This window comes from Pseudozyma flocculosa, assembly GCF_000417875.1.
Source record: "Pseudozyma flocculosa PF-1 unplaced genomic scaffold scaffold00023, whole genome shotgun sequence".
Classification (NCBI taxonomy): domain Eukaryota; kingdom Fungi; phylum Basidiomycota; class Ustilaginomycetes; order Ustilaginales; family Ustilaginaceae; genus Pseudozyma; species Pseudozyma flocculosa.
The window spans coordinates 480,110-501,953 of NW_006920891.1; the positions used below are offsets into that span (position 1 = coordinate 480,110).

General features: G+C 65.7%; 4 protein-coding genes across 4 annotated transcripts in view; 2 read left to right on the top strand and 2 right to left on the bottom strand.

Moving 5' to 3' along the window:
* Window positions 1-153, top strand: part of PFL1_06105 (uncharacterized protein) — a gene marked incomplete at both ends in the record, with an annotated part of 3,859 nt that extends 3,706 nt beyond the window's left edge. The window contains one exon of the mRNA XM_007883643.1: window positions 17-153. Within this exon, the coding sequence (XP_007881834.1) occupies window positions 17-153 (137 nt within the window). The remainder of the gene's footprint in view (window positions 1-16) is intronic.
* Window positions 154-5,470: 5,317 nt separating this feature from the next.
* PFL1_06106 (uncharacterized protein) lies at window positions 5,471-8,315 on the top strand (the record flags this gene model as incomplete). The annotated part of the gene is made up of 5 exons (XM_007883644.1): window positions 5,471-5,708; window positions 5,808-6,367; window positions 6,491-7,464; window positions 7,559-7,742; window positions 7,848-8,315. 5 exons carry the CDS (start codon window positions 5,471-5,473, stop codon window positions 8,313-8,315), a joined length of 2,424 nt encoding a protein of 807 aa, XP_007881835.1.
* A 1,290-nt stretch (window positions 8,316-9,605) lies between these two features.
* Window positions 9,606-15,466, bottom strand: PFL1_06107 (uncharacterized protein; the record flags this gene model as incomplete). Its single annotated transcript, XM_007883645.1, has 3 exons — window positions 9,606-11,369; window positions 11,469-12,114; window positions 12,222-15,466. The coding sequence occupies 3 exons, from the start codon at window positions 15,464-15,466 to the stop codon at window positions 9,606-9,608; spliced, it is 5,655 nt and encodes a 1,884-aa protein (XP_007881836.1).
* A 1,360-nt stretch (window positions 15,467-16,826) lies between these two features.
* On the bottom strand, window positions 16,827-20,249 carry PFL1_06108 (uncharacterized protein; the record flags this gene model as incomplete). Its single annotated transcript, XM_007883646.1, has 2 exons — window positions 16,827-18,170; window positions 18,279-20,249. The coding sequence occupies 2 exons, from the start codon at window positions 20,247-20,249 to the stop codon at window positions 16,827-16,829; spliced, it is 3,315 nt and encodes a 1,104-aa protein (XP_007881837.1).
* Window positions 20,250-21,844: the final 1,595 nt, after the last annotated feature.

A 21,844-nucleotide genomic window follows, 5' to 3' on the forward strand; every position in this document is an offset into this window, starting at 1 on the left:
GGGCCCAGGCGGGAAGCGAGGAGGAAGAAGCCGTCGTCGCTGGGTGATCTGGGCGGCGGCGGGGGTGGTGGCGGCAGCGGCAGTGGGGGCGGCACGGCCTTGGTCGTGTACGGCGACGACGAGAGTGATTCCGACTCGACGCAGGGGGCGTGACCATTGGGCGGGCCGATGATGGTTCGTTATCCCACCCACTCAAGCGCATGCATGCACACAGTCCTTCTCCCTTCCGATGGCGTATCGTCGCGAGGCAGGCAGGAGAAGGAGGGAATAGGAACGGAAGGCTCTGGTCGCACCGTTGCGCGGTCAAGGATGCATCGCGGCTGCGTCGAGACGATCCGGCCTCGCGCTTGCGGGCTTGGTGCGCCACCACGATACAGGCACGCTACACAGGGTTCATCGACGAAACCATCGTCGCGTTGTGGAAGGTCTGCAGAGAGATTGGGGGATGCACGATGATGGTCCGACGGCGGCAGCGAAGGGAAACTCTGAACCCTGACCCGTGCCTGGGCCAGTCCACCGTCGATCAGCGATCGACAAAGCCTCGACTCTTGCTTGTCCAGATCGAACCTCGACCTCGACCTCGTCCTCGACCTCGACCCTGACCCTTCCGTGCTTTGCCCAATCTCTTCGGCCGCCGAGAAACGACGACGGTCCCGTCCTTTTCTGAAGCACGTACGTATGTACAGATGCCGACCGACCGGCCGGCCGGCCGGCTGGCTGGCTGGTCGGTCTTTGTCGATCCCTTCTCTTCCCGGCCTGCCTGCGTTAGCGCGGCCGGTCCGGTCCGGTCAGGTTCGGTGAGGCAGGCCTAGGGTGCGACCAGGCTGATCGTAATGAGGACGAGAGGACGTCGATGCTGGCGCATACGAAAATCGCACCTTCCTAGGTTGGTATCGGATCGACGCCGCACCCCACCACCGATGACGATGGCGGCGGCGAGGGTGGGGGGGAGGGTGTAGGAAACGTCTCCGGAGATCCGCGTTGAACCCACGAGCATCGCACCCAACGCGTTGCGTTGCGTTTCCGGCGTTGCTTGCGATCGCACCCTCGCCCCCACCCACCGTTTCCGGCAGCCTAGGCAGGACGAGATCGACTGGATGTGGACACACACGGCCAGACAGACAGGATCGGCGCATGGCGGGCGTCGTTGCGACGTCGAGCCAATTAAGGATGCGATACGCACGCCTGGCTGTGCTTGGCACCGCCGTCGGTGAGCCGGCGTCGAGGTCTAACGCGGACCTGTGGCGTGGATTCGCGTCTCTGTGATACAGAGCTACCTAATCAGACAAGAGGGGGCCAGCCGATGCAAAGCAGTCAAAGCCAGCTAGAATCGATGCCCTCAATCACGAATCAATAGCCAAAAGACCATCGACGACGACGACGACGATCATCCACTCAATCTGTGTCGATCAGGCAAGCCTCGTTTGCTCGATTCCGTCCCAATTGTTGCCGCCGTCGCTTTGGCCCCGTCGTCGTCGTCTGGGCGATCCGCTTGGACCGCCCCGCCCCCGCCAAGCAAAACGGCGGCGAACCCGGCACGGGAAGCCTCGTTTTCCTGCGCCCGCAACTCCTATGCACCCGCTCCGCCCGGGGCGTGCCTAGAATGATCGACGAGGTAGAAAAGATGGGCTAGAACAGCGGTCCTTGCTGGTCCAGTACCGGCGGCGCACGACGGTGGGACCGATGTGCTACTCTACCCGGTCGGTATCGGAAAGGCATTCTGCAGAGGCGGACGGGAAGCGGAGCGATGTACGCGCCCGCACAAACGACGGACTAAACGGCCGGCGGGTACGGGCGGTGTGGCCTGTGTTGGCATTTATATTCCGTTTCGTGCCAACCCTTCTACGACGCCCTCGTTTTCTGTCGGTTGCAACCAATCAGATCAGGACGACAGCCGGTAGGTAGATAAGTGCCGCACCGCTACCGATCGACGATGCGTTCAAGACCGTCGAGGGACGCGCGGGAAGGACGAACGAAGCATGCACGGGGAGGAGCGTGTCCCCGTTGCCCGCGCACCCTTGGGCCGAGAGAGGCCAGCGCTTTGCCGGGATGGAGCGTAGATGAGCTACGCAGATCCTCGCGCAGGTCGGCGCCATCCAGCGTGGGGGGCCTCGCTGTCGTCAGGGGGATATCGAAGCAACTGACTTGGACGACATTCCATGGACCGGGCAACGTACAGTGGTGTTGGGGCTGAGCGCCGACGGTGACGACCGACCATGGTGCCTTTTCTCCGTGGCGCGTTGATGGGCAGGGCGTTGGCCTATCGGTTGCGAGCCGGGGCGAGGCAGACTGGGACGAGACAGGGGCCCAACCAAGAGGCAAGGCGGGCAGGCCGGCAGGCGGAGAGGCGGGCACGAGGCGAGCATACAGGAGCTCCGGGTGAGCGGACATCAAGTCTCGAGCAAGCAACAAAGGGACGATAGAGATGGCGGTTTCCAGCTCCGAGGGTATGACAGGCTGGGCGCTCGATATTGGGGCGACTGACTCCTGCTGCTGCCCTGGTCGCAAGCCCGGCCTGGACCTTGGGTCGCTGGGGCGGGCGCGGGAAGAAGCTGGCTGAGCTGAGCTTGAAGCGTCCCACGCCCCGTTGTGAGACCCGTCGCGACCCGCCCAGCTACAGCTTTAGGTACTGTATGTACCTAGCTCTCGCCCTCGTGCCCGTTGTTCGTGTCGCTCGCGAGAGCCTGCGATGCGGTACCCACGCCGCGGATCGGCCGAAGGCTAGCCATCGGGTGGCGCCGCAGCCGTGAGCGGGCGGTAGGCTAGGATGGTGGCGATTGAGGCTACGAGGCGTCGACGTCGGTCCGCGAGCAGCAGGGCAGGCATATGTAGCTGGCGTCTGGTGCGAACGAGAGCAAGGCGGGTGGCGTGGCACAGGACTAGGTCTGCCTGGGAAGCATGCCACCCATGACAGCCATGCATATGATGCTGGCGCTGGCGACCTCTTACATGCTTGCCCTGCCAGCTAGGTACCTGCGAGTCGCGGATCCATCCGGCACCGCAGATCCTAGCCTCGACTCGTTCCTTCGGGTGAGGGCGACGGTGCCCCTCGACAACCTTCCCTATTTGGCTCTGTGCCGGTTTGGTCTGGGGTCAGACACATGTTACGTCGGTCCATGAAGGGGCTGGTCGCTAGGCCGCGTTTCTCAGACACGCCGCGCGTCTTTCTGGACCCATCAGAGTCGCTGCTGCTTGGGGGCCGTCGCTCCGTTGTGCGTCTCACCGGGGTCACCCAGCGCGGGCATTCCGCAGGTCTAGTTGGTTCTTTGCGGATCATCGCCCGTTCGACGCTCTGCGTGACGCTGCGCTCTGCTCTCGTCGAGGCTCCGATAGCAACCGCCATGCTCGTGCGTATGCCATACAACTGTCGCCACAGAGAGAGGAGGGTCGGGGACCTGGCGAGGCGAGGCAAAGGCGAGGCCAGCAGGCGAGGGGGGGCCAAAAAGACGAGGCGCGGGGCGGGGCTGGGCTCAAGGCGGTGCCAGGGCGGCAGTCCCGCCCGGCAGGCGTAACTAGGTGGGTGGGTGCGCGCGCGCGTCGCCCCCCATTTTCCAGGGTGGAGCTGGGCTGCACGCAGGCCAGCCAGCCAGGCAGGCATGTCGGGGGCCAGGCCTCGCGCCAGGCGAATTCATGGATCTGAGCCAGCCCTGCACCGATGCCGTCGACCTGCCGCCCCCGGTCAGCAGCAGCAAGCGCAAGCAAGCAAGCAAGCAAGCAAGGCTGAGGCAGGGTGAGCATCACCTACAGCGGCCAAGCAATCCAGCTGGCCGCCTCTCTCGTTCCCGCCCTCGCCCCGCCTGCCTGATGAGCACAGGCTAGGCCGTGTCAAAGCAGGCCGGGCAGCCAGCCAAGCAAGGCAAGACGTGCGCTGCAGTAGTGCCGACGGGCGCACGGCGGTCGATCCTCAACCCACCGCCTCGCCTACTACCGTACCCTCCTCTCCGTGTCCTCGGACTGCACACCGGCCTGCCTCTCTCTCCTTGCTTGCTCGGTGCCCTCGTCGACGCCACCACCTGTTCCTCACCACCGGCACCACCACCACCACCACTGACCATCCTCACACACGCCTCCATACGTGTTCGGCCTACGACACACTGCGACAGCGTCACCTTCGTTGCCCCCCTGCGCCCACCCTCCACCGTCACTGCCGCCAAAGCCTCCTCCTGTCTCTCCCAGCCTCTCTCCCTCTCGCGTTCTGTCTCTTTCTCAGTTCCCTCGGCCGACTTTGCACCCACTTCATCTGGCTCAAGCTTTTCTCGGCCCCTCGTCATCACGGCAGTCCGGCACGCTTGCTCCAATCCCCACACTGGCACCGACAAAGCCGGCCCACTGCTCCCGCGGCTTCACACGCATCCCTGCGCCGCCCCTCCGCGCGCTCGCGATATCATTATTATATCGTCGTGGTGGATTCACGCCTTTGCAAATTGTTCAGCCCCACCGTCGCGCTCGCTCTAGCCAACCCACCACGCCCGGCTAGCCTGCTTCGGACCGCAGCGGCGTCATCCAAAACCGGCATAGGCCCACAGCCCAACCACCGCCCCATCGACCGCCACGCAACGGTCGCCATCTTCCGCCTTCGATCTGGCCAGAGCTGCCACCGTGCCGCGGTCGATCGCATCGTGTTCCGCCCAAGCCATCGGCCCACCTCTTCGTCTCGTTGCGCATCTGTGCCCCGGAACGTCCTTCTCTGGGCAGCGGTCCACGACGCCCGGCTCATCTGCCCCGCATCACCATTTCAGAACCCGAGCCCAGCCCGAACGGTCGTTTCGCGCGGTGATTTGATGCGCTGCTAGCGATCGCCGCAACCCCGCCAGCCCCGCCTCATCTCATCCCGTACTCGCCTCGACGCTGGTTGCTCGTCCTCGGAGCGACTCGCTGTCACCCGCAATCCAGCCTCACCGCCTCGGCCCCTCTTGCCTCGACTCGGACCAGCCTCTTGCTCAGCTGCTTCACTCTCTGCCATCAGTCTCCGGCGCTTGAGTCATGACGCGACCGGCGCAGCGCACCTGACCTCCGACTACCACTTATCTCGAGCTCTAGACCTACCCATCAAGCTCGACATTGCCTCCGTCTTGCCGGTCACCTCTGCGCTCTCGCTTGCGGCTCGTACCACGCAACCTCCGAGACCGCTCCTATATCGCATCTGTTGATCTCGCTCGGCCTACGCGGACCCACTCGTGACACGTCGGCCGGAATCCACCTCTGCACCGGCGTCCTGTCCATTGCTCTCCTCTAGCGTTTCCCGCTAGCATTGCCGGACTGCCTATCCCGACTCGAGCTCGCACAGCCGCCCGTCCGAGCCGGCAAGAGGAGACGGTATCCTTCCTAGCCCTCCTCTACCTGGCCTTGAGCGCTGGCCGGGGGCCCAAGCATTCTACCAGAGCCGTTCGGGAGGCGCTCAGCTCGTTGACAAACAGGCAAAGAGCCTTCTGCCAGCCTCGACGCAACCATTTCGCAGGCATTCGAAGCTATGGTGCCCGGTGGTGCCGGGGGCGGGGTCCCCTTTCCACAGGCAAGCGAGGCCGCGACGGACTCAAGGGACCGACGTGTGCCTCGCTCCGCGGTGGTCGAGGCAAGGATAACCCCCGAGCAGAGCGACGACCGAGCGGACATGGACGTGGACGTGGGCGATGCCACCCCTACCAAGCGACCGGCTGACAACGCAAGCCTCCCGAGCATCAAGAATCTGTTCGGCATCGAGAGAGCCGGTGAGTACGGCCAGATCGCGGAGGATGCGATCTCCCGTTGGACCTTGCTGGTTCCGTGGCACTGAAGCCCTTGGACCCCGCTCGCTGCTCCCTCTTTAGATAACCTCCGGAACATGCGACGTGCTCCGAGCCAGGATGACATCTTCAATCCCGCCTCGCCCCCGTCGAGTGCGCGGCCGGCTTTCGGCACGCGCCCGGAACGAGGTCCTTATGCCCACGGCGGCAGCGGCAGCAGCTTTTCCAGCCTCTCCGGGGGCTCGGGACCTACCCTCGGTCCGATCCGCACCCGGCAATCATCAACTTCGGGTTCGCTGGGTCGAACCGGCACGTTCGGCACCCCGCCGCGGCAGACGGTGCTACCGCAGATGCTCTCGAGCGAGGAATCGGGCAGGCGGCGGACCGAGTCACGGACTCGCCAGTCACTCAAGGGACTGCTCATGTCTCCACCTGGCCGCAAGGCGTTCCTGGAAGGTGAAGGTCCAGGCGACCACGCAAACACCCCACGGAGGCACAGGCCAGGGTCTTCGTCGGGGTCGGCGCCGATCTCGCAGCTGCTGCCCGGCCCCGAGCACATTACACGCGCGAGCCCGGGCCATGCAGCCACGCTCTCCGATCCCTCTCCTAGCCTGCTGCCCGGGTACGCGCCATCAGGCCATACTGTGAGTGTTCGCTGCACGGAGGCCGTCGCGGGATGCACCACTTGCTGCATGAGAGACATCGATGCCATTTGCGGGCGAGTTTGACGAACCTCCTCGCTCCTCCCGACCTTCTTGACAACGCAGTCTGCTGCAAGTTCCAATACCGATGCCTGGGGAGGTGCCAGCACCCAGTCCGGGAGCACTAGCCCGCGGACGAGTTGGCACAGCCGCTCGTCGACGCTCGAGTCCGGCGATCCTGCCTACAAGATGATGATGGGCGATGGACCACGGGAGAGGCAGCCGTCGCTGCTTCCGCCCTTCCGCGAACCGGGACAGGCAGCAACAGACCTGCTTCGGCGATCACCGGAGCAGACCATCACGTCGCTGACACGGCACGGAAGCCTCCGGAATCCCCAGATGCCCTCGGAGGGATCAGCGGTCCGTCGCCCACGCGCGAGGACCCTGACCTTCTCCGACAGGCCGATTGCGCCTCTCCCGGGGATGAACGATCCCGCTCGACGTCAGCATCTGGAAGCTGCCTCGGAGCTGCTGCGCATGGGGCGGGGAGGTGCACAACCATCGCTGCCAGTCCAGACCGGCGGTCGGACCTACCATCACAAGCACAGCGCGTCTATGCAGGAACGCGCGCCGCTGCCGCTCGACTTGTACACGAGCGAGCAGATCGACACGCGCGGCCATCGACCGAAGAGCTCTTCGATGTCACTGCGAGGTCCGCCGCCGTTAGCGCCTGCGGGACCCTATCCGCAAGGCTTGCAGCTGGAACAGCAGCCGCCTGCCGCAGCTGGGAACTTCGACTCGTTCCACTCCCGCAGGGGACGCGGTGCCGCAGACGAGGCCACACGGCCAGGCGCCAACTTTGTCTTCCCGCGCCGCCCGATGCCGGATCCCGTCGAGGCGCAGAGGTACCAGGCGCACGTCATGAGGGGTCCTGGCCTCGCCAGCGTGCCTGACGGCATCGTCAGCGGCACGGCGGGGACCGGTGGAAGCCCTCGTTCTTCGGCCACGGGCACGATCGCCTCGGGCCAGGCAAAGTACGAATGCGCCTGGTGCGGTAAACGCTTCTCGCGTCCGTCGAGCCTCAAGATCCACCACCACTCGTGAGTTTCCCCGGACATGGCTAGCCGCGATGCGGTCCGAGCCAGCCTCAGGCGCTGACTTGCTCTCTCTATCTTGATCGGCCTCTCACCCCAGTCACACCGGAGAGAAGCCTTTCGTCTGCAACGAGCCCGGCTGTGGCCGATCCTTCAGCGTGCAATCCAACCTGCGTAGGCACCAGAAGTGCCACGGGCCAGGCGGCGAAGGCGGCGAGCAGTCGGGTCGCAGCCACATCAGCCACAGCGCTAGCTCCTCACGCACAGACGACCCGGAGATGTGGGTGGGCGGTAATCGGATGGGAAGCCCTCTCGGGCACCACGCGAGCGCATCTTGGCACCACCACCATCAGCAGCCGCAGCAACAGCATCATCCTCACCACCACCAGCACCACCCGTCTTTTGGCTCGCTGCAGCAGATCACGGACCATCCTCCGCTGTCTCGGTCAGCTTTCGAGCCCGGCTCCCGCAGCATGGGATCCTGGGCCGACATGCAGCAGCAGCAGCACTTCCGGCAACAGCCGTTGCACGGCCACGGCGGCCCGGGCCTCGAGCCTCCCTTTATGCAGCTGCGCGAGAGGCGGCTATCGGAGTCGTCTGGCGAAGAGGACGACGAGGACGAGGCAGGGGACCGCAAGCGCTCCGGCATCATGCTGGTCAAGGACTCGCCCAAGCAGGACACGGCGTCGTCGCATCTCGGGCCACCCTCGATCCTCTCGAGCGACGACGAGGACCGGCCTCCGACGTCGCGGATGCGCAGCGGCACATCCGGCAGTACCGCTGGCATCCGAGTCGGCTTCAGCTCTCTGCTCAACCCCAAGGCCAAGGCCGAGGCAACCTTCGATGGAGGCGAGTGAGGCGCTGCAGGCCGCGCGCACCGCTTCCGTCGCCCCGCACCACCTCTGCCGGTCCCCCGAGAACACCGCCTCTGCCAACTCGACTGAGCATTTGGCGGCACTTGGCCAACGCCATCTTTATTTTACGCATCTCTGCGCCGGAGAGACCTACCCGCCGACTACCGCCCGCGAACAGCATCACGACACCAAGCAGGTCCTTGGCGTTTCCGACACTCCAGCATCCTTCTCGACGCTCTCTCTGGTCCCAGGCTCGAAACTGCATCCACACTCACTCCCTTGCCGCTGCCTCTCTGCACACGAATCTGCGCTCTGCCCCGCTGCCTGCTTCCCTCAACTGGCCCCGGTCCCCTATTTTTCCCCCCTCCCCCTCTCTCTCGAACCGTATCATACACGAGCCTGCTCCGATCTGCAAGTCACCCGTCCGTCCATTGCAGGCCCGTCGACCCCCGTCCTCTTCCGCCCATCCCCATGATCCGACGGGCGCACCATTACGGCGGGCAAGGATCGGCACCCGAGGGTTCTTGTCCTTTCAGCGACTCTCGATCCCTCGCCCCCCCACCTCTACTCGACCTGATGCGCGCGAAAATCAGGTCGAGGCATCGCTTCCCCCTCTCTCTGTAGCCCCCTTCCCTCGCCCTCACCGCCAGCGCTTGCACCAACATCGTGATGTCCTGGGCTTCACCCACCCCATGCGCCTCTCCCTGACCATTTTGCACCTGTAGATTATCGCCTCTTTCCCACGGCCCGCCGTCCCGCAATCACGTACACCACCTCCTGAACCGTGCTTCCCGCTTGTTGGCCCCCCCTTCCTTCCTCCCCACGATCTGCCGAGATCCTCGAACCGGTGAGAAGAAGGCATCCCCCCTTCACTCTTCCACCGTCTTCCGGACTGCGACACCGACGCGCTTTGGCTCGCAGACACAGCGGCTCTGATCCCGTTCCGGATGCCACGCGGTGGTGCGATGTGGGGATTGCGTGCGTGACGGTGGTATCAACGAGGGCGCGGGCCCCCTCCCCGCGGTGCGCGGCCAACGACGAGGCTACATCCCGCCGCTACTGCTGGTGCTGCGTCTGCCAACAAGAAGGTTGTCGAGGTACGAACAGAAAGCGGCCACAGGGAAAAGAGCGGAGGACATAGAAGATGGGTATGCATGTCGCGACAGGTTTCGCAGGCAGGAGGGGGAGACAAGGGCAAAGGCGGTGAGAAGGACGACCCGCAAACGCCGACGGTCGACTCCGTTACCCCTGCTGCGCGTCGCGTCGCGTCGAGGGCCAGGTGTCTCCCCCCTCTCACAGGACGTCCTCGAGGCCGTGGCCCACGTCTCTGAGCTTGGCCATTTCCTCGTCGGCGCGGCGCATCATGCCCTCGACTTCCTTCTTGCCGCGCATGTCGGCGCGCAGCTTGACCGAGTGCTTGAGCGAGTCGACGTAGCACTGGTACTTGACGAGCTCCTGGAGCAGGTGGTTGCTCTTGCGCTCCCAGTTGGACAGCGCCTTTGCGTGGTTGGGCCCGCGCGGCGAGTAGAGCTGCAGCATCGGCTGCCGCAGCTCGTTGTGCAGCGTCAGGTCGTTTTCGAGAATCTGCATGTGGCCCAGGCACCGCTCCAGCTGGTCCTCCTCCTTGAGCGTCGACGCCACCGTCGGCATTGCCGGCGCCTTCCACTCGTTTATAAAGATGCGCTCGTTCTTGTGCGGGCCCTCGGAGCCCCCTCCGAAGCCGAGGCGCCCGCCGCCGCCGTGGTGCAGGTTGCCGCTGCTGCTGCTGCCGAGGATCGAGGGCGCGGGGCTCGTGTACGACGAGCCGCTGCCGCCGCCTGCTCCGCCGCCGTTGCTGCTGGGCGAGTAGAGAAGCGCGGCGTCGCGCAGGTTCTGGTAGAGTGACACGCCGGCCCTGGCGCGCGACGAACGGCCGGACCGCGCGCTCCGCATGCTCCGGCTGTCGGCCGCCTTGCCGAGCCCCAGGCTGCTGCCGCTGTAGATGCTGGCGTCGGGCACCGTCGACACGGAGCCGGCGTTGGACGTCGACGGCGTAAACGAAGCGGCGTCGTCGAGATCGCCGCCGTCTGCCTCGTCGAGCTCCTCAAAGTCCTCCGAGGGCAGCACCTTGTTCCAGCCGTACTCCATGTTCGAGACGGCGCCCGGCAGCGGCTCCTTGCTCTGCCGCGCCGCCCAGTAGTTGCACGTCTGCACCCACTCCTGCACCAGCTCCTCGTGGCCCGCCTGGAAGAAGAAGACGGCGCCTCCCGGAAGCGTCAGCGCAAACACGTGCGGGCGCTCGCGGTTGTATCCCGGCGGCGGCAGCACGTTGGCCAGCGTGTGCGCCAAGCTGACTTCGCCAAGGGCTGTCGCGTTCGAGAGCCAGTTGCCTCCGCCCATGACGCCGTTGCCGCTGCCCTTGCGAGCGGCGCCGACCGCCTGCTGCTGCTGCTGCTGCTGCTGCTGTTGTTGTTGCTGATTGTGCTGCTGCTGCTTCGACGACCGCCCGGTGGTGTCGCCAAATCTGAACATGCTCAGCTTGCCCTTCTGGATGACGACAAACACCTCGGTCCAGCTCTTGTCCCTGGCCCGCTTGCCGGGTGCTTCCCAGTAGTGCTTCCGCGTCAGGGTACCCTCCTTTGCCCATGGCGGGCCCATCAGCGCGAGCTCGTCGTCATCGGGCTCGTCTACGAGCGAGCTGATGCTCAGCGCATCCTCGTCCTGTGCCTCTCGGATGATGGTCTGCGTCAGAGTGCTGGCGAAACCGATGGTCGCCGAGTTCGAGTGGGCCGTCTGACCCGTGCTGCTGGACGATGCCGAGGCAGTCAGAGCGCCCCACGGGTCCGTGGCGGACCGGGACGTCATGGATCCGGGCGACGTGCTGAGCGAGTTGTCGCTGCTCATCGCGCTCGATGTGCCCAGAAGCCCCTGGATGCCTCGGATGCTGCCACGCTTCAGAGCATTGACACGCTCGCCGGGCCCACGCCGTCTGGTGGTGCTGGGCTGGCTGGTCGGCGCGGAAAGACCGCCGTTTTCCGGCAGCAGGATGCGTTCGTTCTTGACCGCCGCGTAGATGTCCTGTGGCGACGTGGACGAGTCCCGATGGAAAGAGCGACACATCAAGTCAGCGATCCTTCACGACTCGAGGGGGCAACACAGCCAAAGACCTTGACTCACCCTCAGCAGCAGCTCCAAGTCGACGTCGCCGCTTCTGGAAGAAGAGCCAGATACCACAATGTCGGGTGGCAGCGTTGCCGTCGACATGCGTGGACTTGCAGCGCCCTCGGACCCGGCAGAGCTGAAGTCATGCTGACGGATGCTGGGACTCATCCTGCTGCGGACGCTCGCACTGCGGTTGATCCGGCCTCGCGTGCCAAACGAGCCGAGCCCGGTGGTGCTCGAAGATGGTTCGTGCTTCTCCGACGCGGCGAGATTGAGGCTGCTGCGAGAGTCGTTGCCGCTGCCGCCGCCTGTCCCAGAAGCGCCGAGGTCCATCTGTCGAGACTCGGCGATGGCCGACATGGTGTTCCTGACAAACTGCGTGCGGGTCATCCTGTCCTGGATGTCGGCGATGTGTAGGTCGGTGTTGAGCAGCAGCAGGGAGAAGACCACGCTGTGTACCTCGTCCGCGCTGCCAAACACCGAGCCCTTGTTGCAGTCAAAGTACCGTTCGCTGAAGGCGCGGAGGATGCGGTCGATCTGCTGCGTCTCGGCTCGCAGAAAGAGCTTGTCGCACAGACGTCGGAAGGCGACGTCAATCCGCAGACCCTCAAACTCGAAGCGTTCAAAGTACGCCCGCCGAGCCGCCTTGTTGGCCAGGCCGCTGCGAGAGAGCCGGAATGGTTTCGGGGGAGGAAGAGCTTGGAGTCAGCCACACAGCAGGTCGCAGGAGGACGCGATGGTCGCGACAAAGGCTCGCTCGATGCTCACATGCCGCCGAGCCACTCGGCAATCTTTTCCTTCTTGAGGAAGGTTGGATCTTCGTTCCAGCACCTGGCGGCCAGCTCCGCGCCGGAGTTGTCGACGCTCGCCCGCAAGTCGCCGTTGCTCGCGGACATTTCCTCGTCGTTGAGAGAGAGGACGTCGACGCTGCCACTGCCCCCGCCCATTCGCGGTGTGTGCGCGTAGCTGGGCGAAGGAGAAGCGACTTCCCTTGATCGGAGCGACAGGCTCGGGCTGGGCCCTCGAGATGGCAGGTGATCGCCTCGTACCGATAGTCCGCGAGATAGCGAGGGTGACGACCGCCCTCGCGGGTAAGATGCCTCGGAGATCGTCTCTAGGCCCGATCGAAGCGGGCTAGCGGATGCTTGCTGTGGCGAGCGCGCGCCGTCGTCGTGCAACTCCGGAGATATGGTCATGACGTTCGCATCGACCGGGGTCGAGGCTTCGTCGCCGTAATGCGTAACAAGGCCAAGGCCGTCGTCTGCGCTGGTGATCAGTCGGATCGACTGCTCGGGCTCCACGATTTCCTCCGGCTGGTCATCCAGGCTGAGCCTGGATGCCTGCTGGATCGTCTCGTCGGCGTCGTCGGCCATCCAGCCGGCCGAACGCTGCTCCGGCTGGTGATCGGCCGAGAAGCGCTTCATCGGCTCTGCTGCGGTGACGACCGCGCTCTCGGCCGCCGTCTCGAAGCTCTTGGCGCTGGTCAGGCTGGCGCCCGATGTGCCGTAGCGCGCATGGCTGGACCGCAGCGAGTAGGGCTGGCGCGCGCTCTCGTTCGAGTTGCGCGTGCTGCTCCGCGGCGTCTGGACGCTGCCACCTGGCGAGTCGGCTCGCTGCTGGTTTTGCTGCGCGTGGTAGGCCTCATTGGACCAGCGCTCAGTGCCATTGACTGCGGTGGGATCCCTGCTGTGCGTCAGCCTGTCATCCATAGACTGCCAGAGGGTGCTTGTCTGCGGTGAGCCGGCACTGTCGGCGAGGGGAGAGGACTTGATGCCCAATCCCGTCGCCTCGGCAGGCTGGCCATCCCTCCTACCAGCTCTGATCCGCCCCGAACCGTCGCCGGCGTAGCCGTACGATGCTGCGCGCTGCGCCAGACCGGGAGAGTCGCTGGGACCGAGCGCGGGTCGGGCCGTACCGCCAATCTTGGGCGTCGATGGGAGCGAAGACGAGGTCGGTTCGACGCGGGTGCCGGCCTTGATGAGGCGCGTCCTTTCCTCGACGTCGCCCTCCTCCATAAAGCTGCCGGAGCGTTCCCGGTAGCGCGAGAGGTCCAGCGCCGGCAGTGTCGGGCTCGGTCCCCAGGCGGCCTTTGGCGTGAACTTGGTCTTCTTTTCGAGGTCGCAGGCGGCGTCCTTGAGCGCGGCGTCCATGGCAGTCTCCCACTCGCGGATGACGATGCGCACATCGCCAGAGGATGCGTCCGAACGACGCGGAAGCCGAGCATGGGTCTGCGACGAGGATCGCTGGGGCAAGACAGGTTTTCCCGCGACGAGTCCGCGCGCGCCGACGTCGGACGCTAGCGCCGCTTTGTCCTTGCTGACGCCCGCCGGCCTTGCGAGCATTGCTGGCGTCTCCGGACCCGCGTGGGGTGACCGTTGGATGTCGCTGATCGATGTGGATACAGAGGCGTCCTTGGCGTACCTTGACGGGATCGAGGGCACGGGCACCTCGTCGCTCGGGCTAAACTGGCCGTTGGATCGCAGCGTCGGGCCGCTCGAGAGGCTGTGGTTGCTGTATGCCATGCTCGAGGCTCCCTCGCTGGCAAGGCTCGCGTGGCTTTCCTTGCGCGAGATGGTGTCGGTGCTCTGCGACGGCTTGGCGTGAAGGCTGAGTGCGCTGTGAGCGTGGGTGGTCGCTTTGCGCCCCTTTTTGTCGCTGCCGCTGCTGGCGCCGTCGCCGCGCAGCTTGCGCAGGAAGCTGCTCGTCTTCTTCATGCGCTCCCTAAAAGTACCGCCGCCGCCGCCGCCGCCGCCGCCGTGGGAGCTCAGCATGATGGGCTCCGGCTGCTCTTCAATCTTAGGGCTGTTCATGGCCACCTCGTCGGCCAGACTGAAACTTTCGGCACGGGATGACGAGGACGGCACGGCGAGCGCGGATCGCTCCGCCGGAGGCACCTGCCGACGGTCGTCGGACGGGCCCTGACTCTTGCTACGCGACCCCGGAGAAGCCGAGACCTGCCGCGCGCTGCCGTCGGACGGCTTGCGAGACGATGGCATGGATCCGTCTGCAGCAGCGGTGTCGGCGGCCTTGGCCTGGACGGAGGGCCGCCGAGGAGCCCCGCGACCTTGAGGCTTGACGTGCAGCTCCGACTCGTTAGATGTAGACGAGGCGCGCGATGCGCTTGCTCCGTGGCCTGGATCGGTCGTCCCGTGACTGTGATCTGCTGGGTCCGAGGCAATCGGAGCGGAAATGTTGCGGCGGTTGTCGAGGCGCTGGTGGTGGTGCGTGGCCGGGAGTGCGAGCATGCTCTCGCTCGGCTCGTCCTCGCAACGGCCGATCCCTGGGTCGAGTTGGCCAGGTCCGGGCTCGGAAGGCACGACGCTCGGTACAGCCTCCTCGGTCAGAGCCTGGAGCGAAGCATCCGAAGGCGCCGTAGGATCTGCGATGCTAGTTGCTGCGTCGGTCTGCGATGGCTTCGGCGGCGCAAAGCCTTGGTCTCGTTGTGCTTCTTCGCCGTCTTCGTCTGCGTCGTCGGTGACGTGCTTGTCGTCACTGACGCTGCGCTCGTCGTCTCGATCGTGGTCTGCCGCCTTTGGCAGGGGATCCGCGCTGCCCTGCAGAACGTAGGTGTGGTTGGAGGCGAGGGCGTCCTCGAAGCTCTTGCCGATCCGGGATGAGCCGGATCTCCGCGCCCTCTGGCCGGACTCTGGAGGTGGCGGCGTAGGGCTCGAGGCTCGGGTGAAGGCGGTTGCCTTCGTTGGTGCTGGCCCGCTGCTGTTGGCGTCGGCGCGGGCCTTGCTGGCGGTAGCGGCGTTGTTGGAGCTGGGGCGGCGCCAAGAGCGGCGGAAGGCGGTGCGTGGGCCGGAAGGTTGGTTTGACGGGCCAGCCGCAGGGGTCGGGTCGTTTGGTTCGGCGGCAAGCGACGACGCGATCGAGGTCGCCGCAGTCGGGAGGGTGGCGTGCGACGAGGAAGGAGGGGGAGGCGGGGGGACCGACGGTCGAGGAGGGGGAGATGAGAACGCAGGCGGGGGCGGAAACGAAGCCGATGATGGCGGCGGCCGGGTGGGCGCCATATGGGAACGGGGACCAAGCGCTGCCAGACGCACGCCCGCAACAAAAGCCTACCTTGCTGCCTGCGGCAGAGCCAAGCAAGCCAGACGTGGGTGGCTCGCGCAAAAGGGCGGAGCGGGGGGCTGCTGCTGCTGCTCCTGCTGGTGTGGCTGCTGATCTGTCCTGCCTGCGAGTCCGCGACTGCAGCTGCAGGAGAGCGAGTCGGTGGCGGCGGCAGACTACTAGTGACGCTCTAGCTAATGCAAAGCAGAGCAAAGCAAAGCAAAGCAAAGCAAGGCAGGCTAGGTGATGACTGGGAAGGGGAAGCAAGGCAGCATGAAGCGCGGCGGTCGGATAGAGAAGATGTATGGAGAGAGGTGTGGGTTGCAAGGGGCACGCCGCTTTGACCACTGAGGGGATTCCGAGCAACCTCGCAGGCCGGCCTTGGTTGGCCTGCCTCGGCCGCTGGTTGAAAGGCAACGTCCCCGGCGTGCGTGCCTGCGTGCGTGCGTGGGTGCAAGCTCCGCTGCCACGCCTACCCATCTGGTCTGGCCACACGCAGGCAGCCAGGCCTGCCCGCGAGCTTCTGGGAAGACTTTTCCGCCGCTTGCCGACCTTAGCTCGCTGGACAGGCTTGCTCCTCGAGCCTCCAAGCCTCGCTGTCGACGCTCACAAGCCGTCCCTCTCCACGCAGGCGCCTCTCGTTACGTTCTTTCTCCGCCAACACCATCACGCCCTCTGTCCGCTCGGAAGCGCCTTCCGTATGACCATGACAAGGGCTGCAGCAGCTGTCCTCCGTCGTCGTCGTCGTCGTCATCATAACCCGACAGCGTCCCGAGCAGCACGTACGTATGTATTGGACGGCACCTGTTCTCCTTCTTGCGCCGACCCGTGCGCTGCCAGTTTTGAATTGACGTTTTGGGGCCGCTCTGAGGAACGCTTCGGCCAACCGGCGGCAGAATCGGCAGTTACCATGAGCGACGAGACTTATTGCTTGTTGCTCTGTACGGCGGCTCACTCGTGTGGCGGAGTACTGCGCTGCAAGGTGCAGGGGAACAAGCGCCTCGCCGCACCAAGCTTACGTGCTCAGGCTCGCACGCACCGCTCCGGCGGCAGCGTGCGTGTTTGCGACAGCAGTCGCACAATACTAGGTCGAGCTTGACGGGGTCAAAGCAGAGCAGAGCAGATCGTCCATGGTATCGAGACACGGCCGCCACGGCTCAGCGGAGCAGAGATGCAGAGGAAGATGCAAGTACAGTGACAGTCGTAGCAATGCCATGCCCGCCATAGCAACCACCCAGACGATGACCCGAGCGGGGGTGTTTCCCAGTCCACGCCCGCGGCCGGCAGCTCGGCTCCCGGGCCCCCGACCAGATCCGGAGCTTAGGCCTCGTCAACGACCAGCCCAACGCGCGCCTTCCATAGCTCTTCCTTGAGCCGGGTGATCTCGGTCCACATCTTGTCCTCCCAGTCCACGGCGTCGTCACCGCCCAACAGCAGCGTCGTCCTGGGCGGCGGCGCAGCTGACGCCGTCGCCGCTGCTGCCGATGTGGGTGCCGTCGCAGGCACAGCGCCGGCGGAGCTCGTCTCGGGCGTCGTCGTACTGGTGGCTTGGGGCCGAGGCACCCGACGAGGTGGCAGGGTGGGGGCAGCCGCCAGTGCCGTGGGTGCGGGAGAGCTGGCACCTGAACCTCTGGCCGCAGATCGCCGCGGCACCGGCGGTGGAACAACGGGCTTGTCGCCCATCGCATCTTCATCCGACTTGCCGTCGGTGCCATTGGCGGGTGCGGCGGTGCCATCCTCGGACGCCGCGTCCTTCGATTCGGCGGTGGCTTCGCCAGCCTCCGTCGTGGTCGTCGGACCGTCCCGCGTGTCGTCCGATGCTTCTTTGAGGTCGGCCGTCGAGCGTGCAAGTGGCGTCTCCGTCTCGTCTTCGTCTGCGTCGCCATCTTCCTTGCCCTTTCCTGCGCCCTCGTCCTGGACCTGGTCCTGGTCCTCGTCCTGGTCCCCTTTCGCAGCCTCCGTCGCGGCCTCCTCACCTTTGGCCCCCTCCTCGGTTTCGGTTCGGCTGACTTCCGCGGCTGGCGAATCGTCCGAGATATCCTCCGCTTTCGCCTTTGGCGACGAGACCGCATCGGCGAAGCCGTCCTCCTCATCCGATTTGACGTCATCGGCCGATGTGGCCGGGGCCGGCAACGCATTGGCCTGCCCCTCATCGGAGCCTTCTCTGCTGGACTCTTCTGGCTCTGCTTGCTCCTGTAGAGTCGCCGCCGAGTCCTTGGGCGCATCGTCCGTCGACACATCCGGCACCTGGTTGAGCCCTTCCGAGGTCATGTCGCTCTTCCCCGTGGTCCCTGCCGATTCCGCATCGGGCCCTGTGGCGATTTCGGCGCCAGCTGCGGGATCTTTCGCTGCAGCGTCGGCCGATGCTCGAGACGCCGTCAAGTCGACTCCGTCTGCTGCGGGCGCTGTCTGGTCGCCGGGCACCTTGGCCGGCGCCGCCTTGGACACCGTGGCCTTTTCTGCAACGACGCTGGCCTCCTCGGTCGCAAACTTGCCCTCGAGGACGACGGACCTCTCCATTGTCCGAATGAAGCCCCAAAACTGGCAAGCTGCGCGAAGCCTGGCCAGACAGTGGTGTGGACACAGCAGGTAGCGGGTGGTGGCTCCCTCCTGGATGCGGAAGATGTGCGTCGGCACCGGTAGGGTGGTGTCCATCGGCGATGGCTGCGGGTGTTGCAAGGCGAGGAGGGGACGGAGATCAATGACATGTCAGCAACAATGTCGCAGTTCTGCCGGCAAGAGAGAAGAGACTTCGCGGCCAGATGAACTCACCTGCAGAAGCGAACCTGAAGCCTCATCGCCGTTGGGAGGCAGGGCGCTGCTCTGACCCACCGGCGACTCGGGCTCGAGCGTGGCGGATCCGGTGCTGGCGGATTTCGTCGTTCCGCCAGACCGTCGGAAGGAGCTAAAGAGGCTGGGCCGGGAGCTCTTGGTGCTGAGCGTGCCGCTCGATTCACGGCTGTTGCCCGTACCCGTCACCTCGCGAAGCGAGTTGGCGGCCGAGCTCGCCCAGCTGGTGGTTGCCGTCGCGATGCTGCTGGGCACTAGCGACTTTTGAGCGCTCTGGTCCGAGGTCGCGTTCCCGGACGTGTTGCCGCCAGGCAGCGGTACATTGACGATCGGGATACCGCAGAGCGCGCACGCTGCCGGCGGAAGGTGGAGATGCTCGCGCCGAAGGGCATCCTCGTCCGGCGGCTTGCCTCCGGGGAAGATGGGCTCGATCACCAGGTTGCCCTCGAGGACCGCCGTGTTGGCCTGGCGCCTTGTCAGCCAGTTGAGGCCCGGTGCAAAGTCCAGCCGCAGGCATGGGTCGACGTCTTCCTCCTGCGCACGCTTGATAAAGGGCAGCGAGAGCTGCGAGGGCAGGTAGACCATGTTCTCGACCGTCGAGGGAAGCTGCGGGTAGTCGCGATGCCGACTGAGGCCAGCCGCAGCAAAGGGCGACCCAGAGTTGGACGAGTTGCTGTAGCCCTGGCTGTAGGCCGTGACGCCGGTGAAGGTGGCCATCGACGTGTGCAAGGCGCCCGCCTGGCTGGGCGCGGGGGACGACGGTGTCCTGGGCGATCCCTGGACTGGGCTGGTGAGGCTGTCGCTGGCGCCGGCACTGGGCAGGGGGTAGTTGTAGAACGGCGAGAGCTGCTTGCGGAGCCTGCGTAGGTGGGCGACGAACGCGCGGAACTCCTGGTACGGCACGATGTTGACCAGCACGCGGGCCTCGCACGAGAGGGGCGTGCCCAGGACCACATGGGTGGCGGCGCGTGACGTCCTCTGGGAGGCGGAGCGAGCCAGGGCAGAGACGTTGAGGCGGTGGAAGCTGGCGGCGTCGCCGCTGTCCTTGGAGACGATCGAGAGAGCGTCGTCGGCGGTCTTTTCCGCGCGAAGGCCCTGCTTTTCGACCTGCCTCTGCAGGTCGGCGAGCACCCTTTGCTGGTCGAGCATGATGCCTTCGGTGTCCTTGAGTCTCTCCTCCATCTGGCGGCTCTTTTCCTCTGCACGGGCGCGGGCGAGGCGCTCCACGGCGACCATCTTGTTGGCCTCGTTGAAGAGGCTGGAGCTGAGCTCGTCGAGCTCGGACTCGATGCGCTGCTTGTCGCTCTCGGCCTTGCCTCTCTGGGCCGTCTCCTCTATGACGCGGTCCATCATCCTCTGCATCTCGGAGCTGACGTGGGCCTTTTCCACCAAGAGGCCCGTGTTGAGCGCGGCGAGGTGCTCCTGGCGCTCCTTTTCGAGCTCGGCGATCTTGGCCGACATGGCCTTGACGCGCTCCTGGGAGTCGGAGAGGTCGTCTTCGAGGTCGGAGATGCGCTCAAACGACTTGACGAGCTTCCCGTTGAGGCCGGTGACTTGGTTGGTGAGGTCCTTGACCTGCTCCTCGAGCTGCCGCACCGTCGCGCTCGGGTCCGGTGCAGGGGCGGCAGCGTCGTGGAAGGCGGCCTGTCTGGGGGTCTGGAGGGCGGTGGGGAAGGCTGCGGCGTTGTTCGTGTCGAGCTCGGGCGTCTTTGGCAGCTGGAGCGGGCCATGATCTCTGTCAATGTCGTTGGAGAAGATGGCCGATGCGGTCGAGGTGCGCTTCGACGATGGTCCTGCGGGCTCGGACTCGGAGTCGTTGCCCAGCACGCCGTCGGGGTCGGCCTCGTCTGCGAGGATGGAGTCCGGGTCCATCCTGGTGAGCTGGGACTGTGGGATGTCTGGCGGATCGAGGCTGGCGGCCGAGGCGCGGTCGGCCTGCCTGTCGTCCGACATGGTGGTCCGAGGTTGCGCGTTGCGCCTGGGCTACACGCCGGCCTCAGAGCCCTGCAGACTCAGTTTGCGTGCCACGGACCGCCGACCTCGAGACGCCGCTGGAATGGGCTGGGGTGCAGCGCGAGGAGCAGAATCGGCAGGCGTTGACGAGAGGAGCAGCAAAGGCCAGCAGCACGCCCGAGTGGCAGGAAAGGGTAGTTGGCGGTGTTGGTGGCCGTGGTGGAGCTGGTGGTGGTTGCAGCGATGGCGATGGCAGCGGCGGTGGTGTTGATGGTGGTGGTGGTGGTGGTGGTGGTGGTGGTGGTGGTGGTGGTGGTGGTGTTGGTGGCGATGGTACGGTGATGATGACCGCCGCTTGGTTCGGGTAGAGAAGCAGCGGCTGAGTGGGTCTGTCCGGTCGGTCGGTCGTTCGGTCGGTCAGTCAGTTGGGCGAGCGGTCAAGCAGGTTGTTGGCTTTTCTTCGCAGTGGGGGGCCGAGCGGCGGCGGCGGCGGCGGCGGCGGCTGGAGAGGGGTCCCGCACAAACCCACGCATGCTGGCAGCCTCACCTCACCCTCTTGGCCCCGGGTGTCGGTTGGCGAGGATCCGCTCTGCCTCTGCCCAGGCCCAGGCCCCAATCCAACGATAGAAAGCAGGCTAGGAGCCAACCCACACAGGGCGCAAGCGGTGTCAAGGCTGAGCAGCCGCGATGTCGAGCAGGCGCGGATGGCCACCTGCCAGGCTGCTAGGTACAGTACCGAACTACCTACCTGCCAGACGGGAATAGATGGCTGGCTGGTGCGTGGACGGCTCTTGCCCTTGACGCGGCTGCTGGCCCTGGCCCCTGGCCCTGGACCTCGACTGGCCTCTGGACTCGATCTGGGCAGCAGGCCTGACGAGAGAGACAAGGGGGAAAATCCAACGAAGCGAGCCCGTGCGCAACTCGCCGGGGCCAAAGGCACCCATGCATCGCCGTTCTTCCCGAGCCACAGAGAGGGCGAGAGAGAGAGGGCGCGAGAGAGAGAGAGAGAAAGAGAGGCGGCAGCAGGGGCCACCCAAGCCTTGCCTGGCCTAAGCCAGCATGATGGCAACCAGGCGGGCAGCTCGCTGCAAGCCGACCAGCCAGCTCCGCCCCGCCCCGCCTATCCACCCAGCGTGGCCAACCAACCGTCCTGCCTCGGACACGGTTGGCTGCTGGCAGGCCAGGCGGGCCAGGCAGAGCCAGGCCCCTCAGGCCAAAGCGGGCAACCAGCGGCCAGGCCGACGCGCAGCCAGCCAGCAGGTGTTGGATTCAGCCAGCAGGCAGCCAAGGCTAGCGCACCGCTGGTTACACCCGCAAACGCACCCGCACCGGCACGCGGGCCCCGTGGCTCGCTCTCCCCCGCCCTGGCCTGGCCTGGCCTGGCCTCCTTGGCTGCCTGCACCCGCCCTCGTGTACCAGCAGCATCCTAGCCTCGGCATCACCTTCCCACCCTCTCCTGTCCGTCCACCCGCGCCATCTCTCTCCCTCTTTGGCTCGCCCACCGACCGAGCTTCGCCCCCGCCCTACCACACCATCGTCTCGCATCGTCGTGACACCACCTTCGACGCTGCCTTTGGGCCCTCCTTTCGCAACCT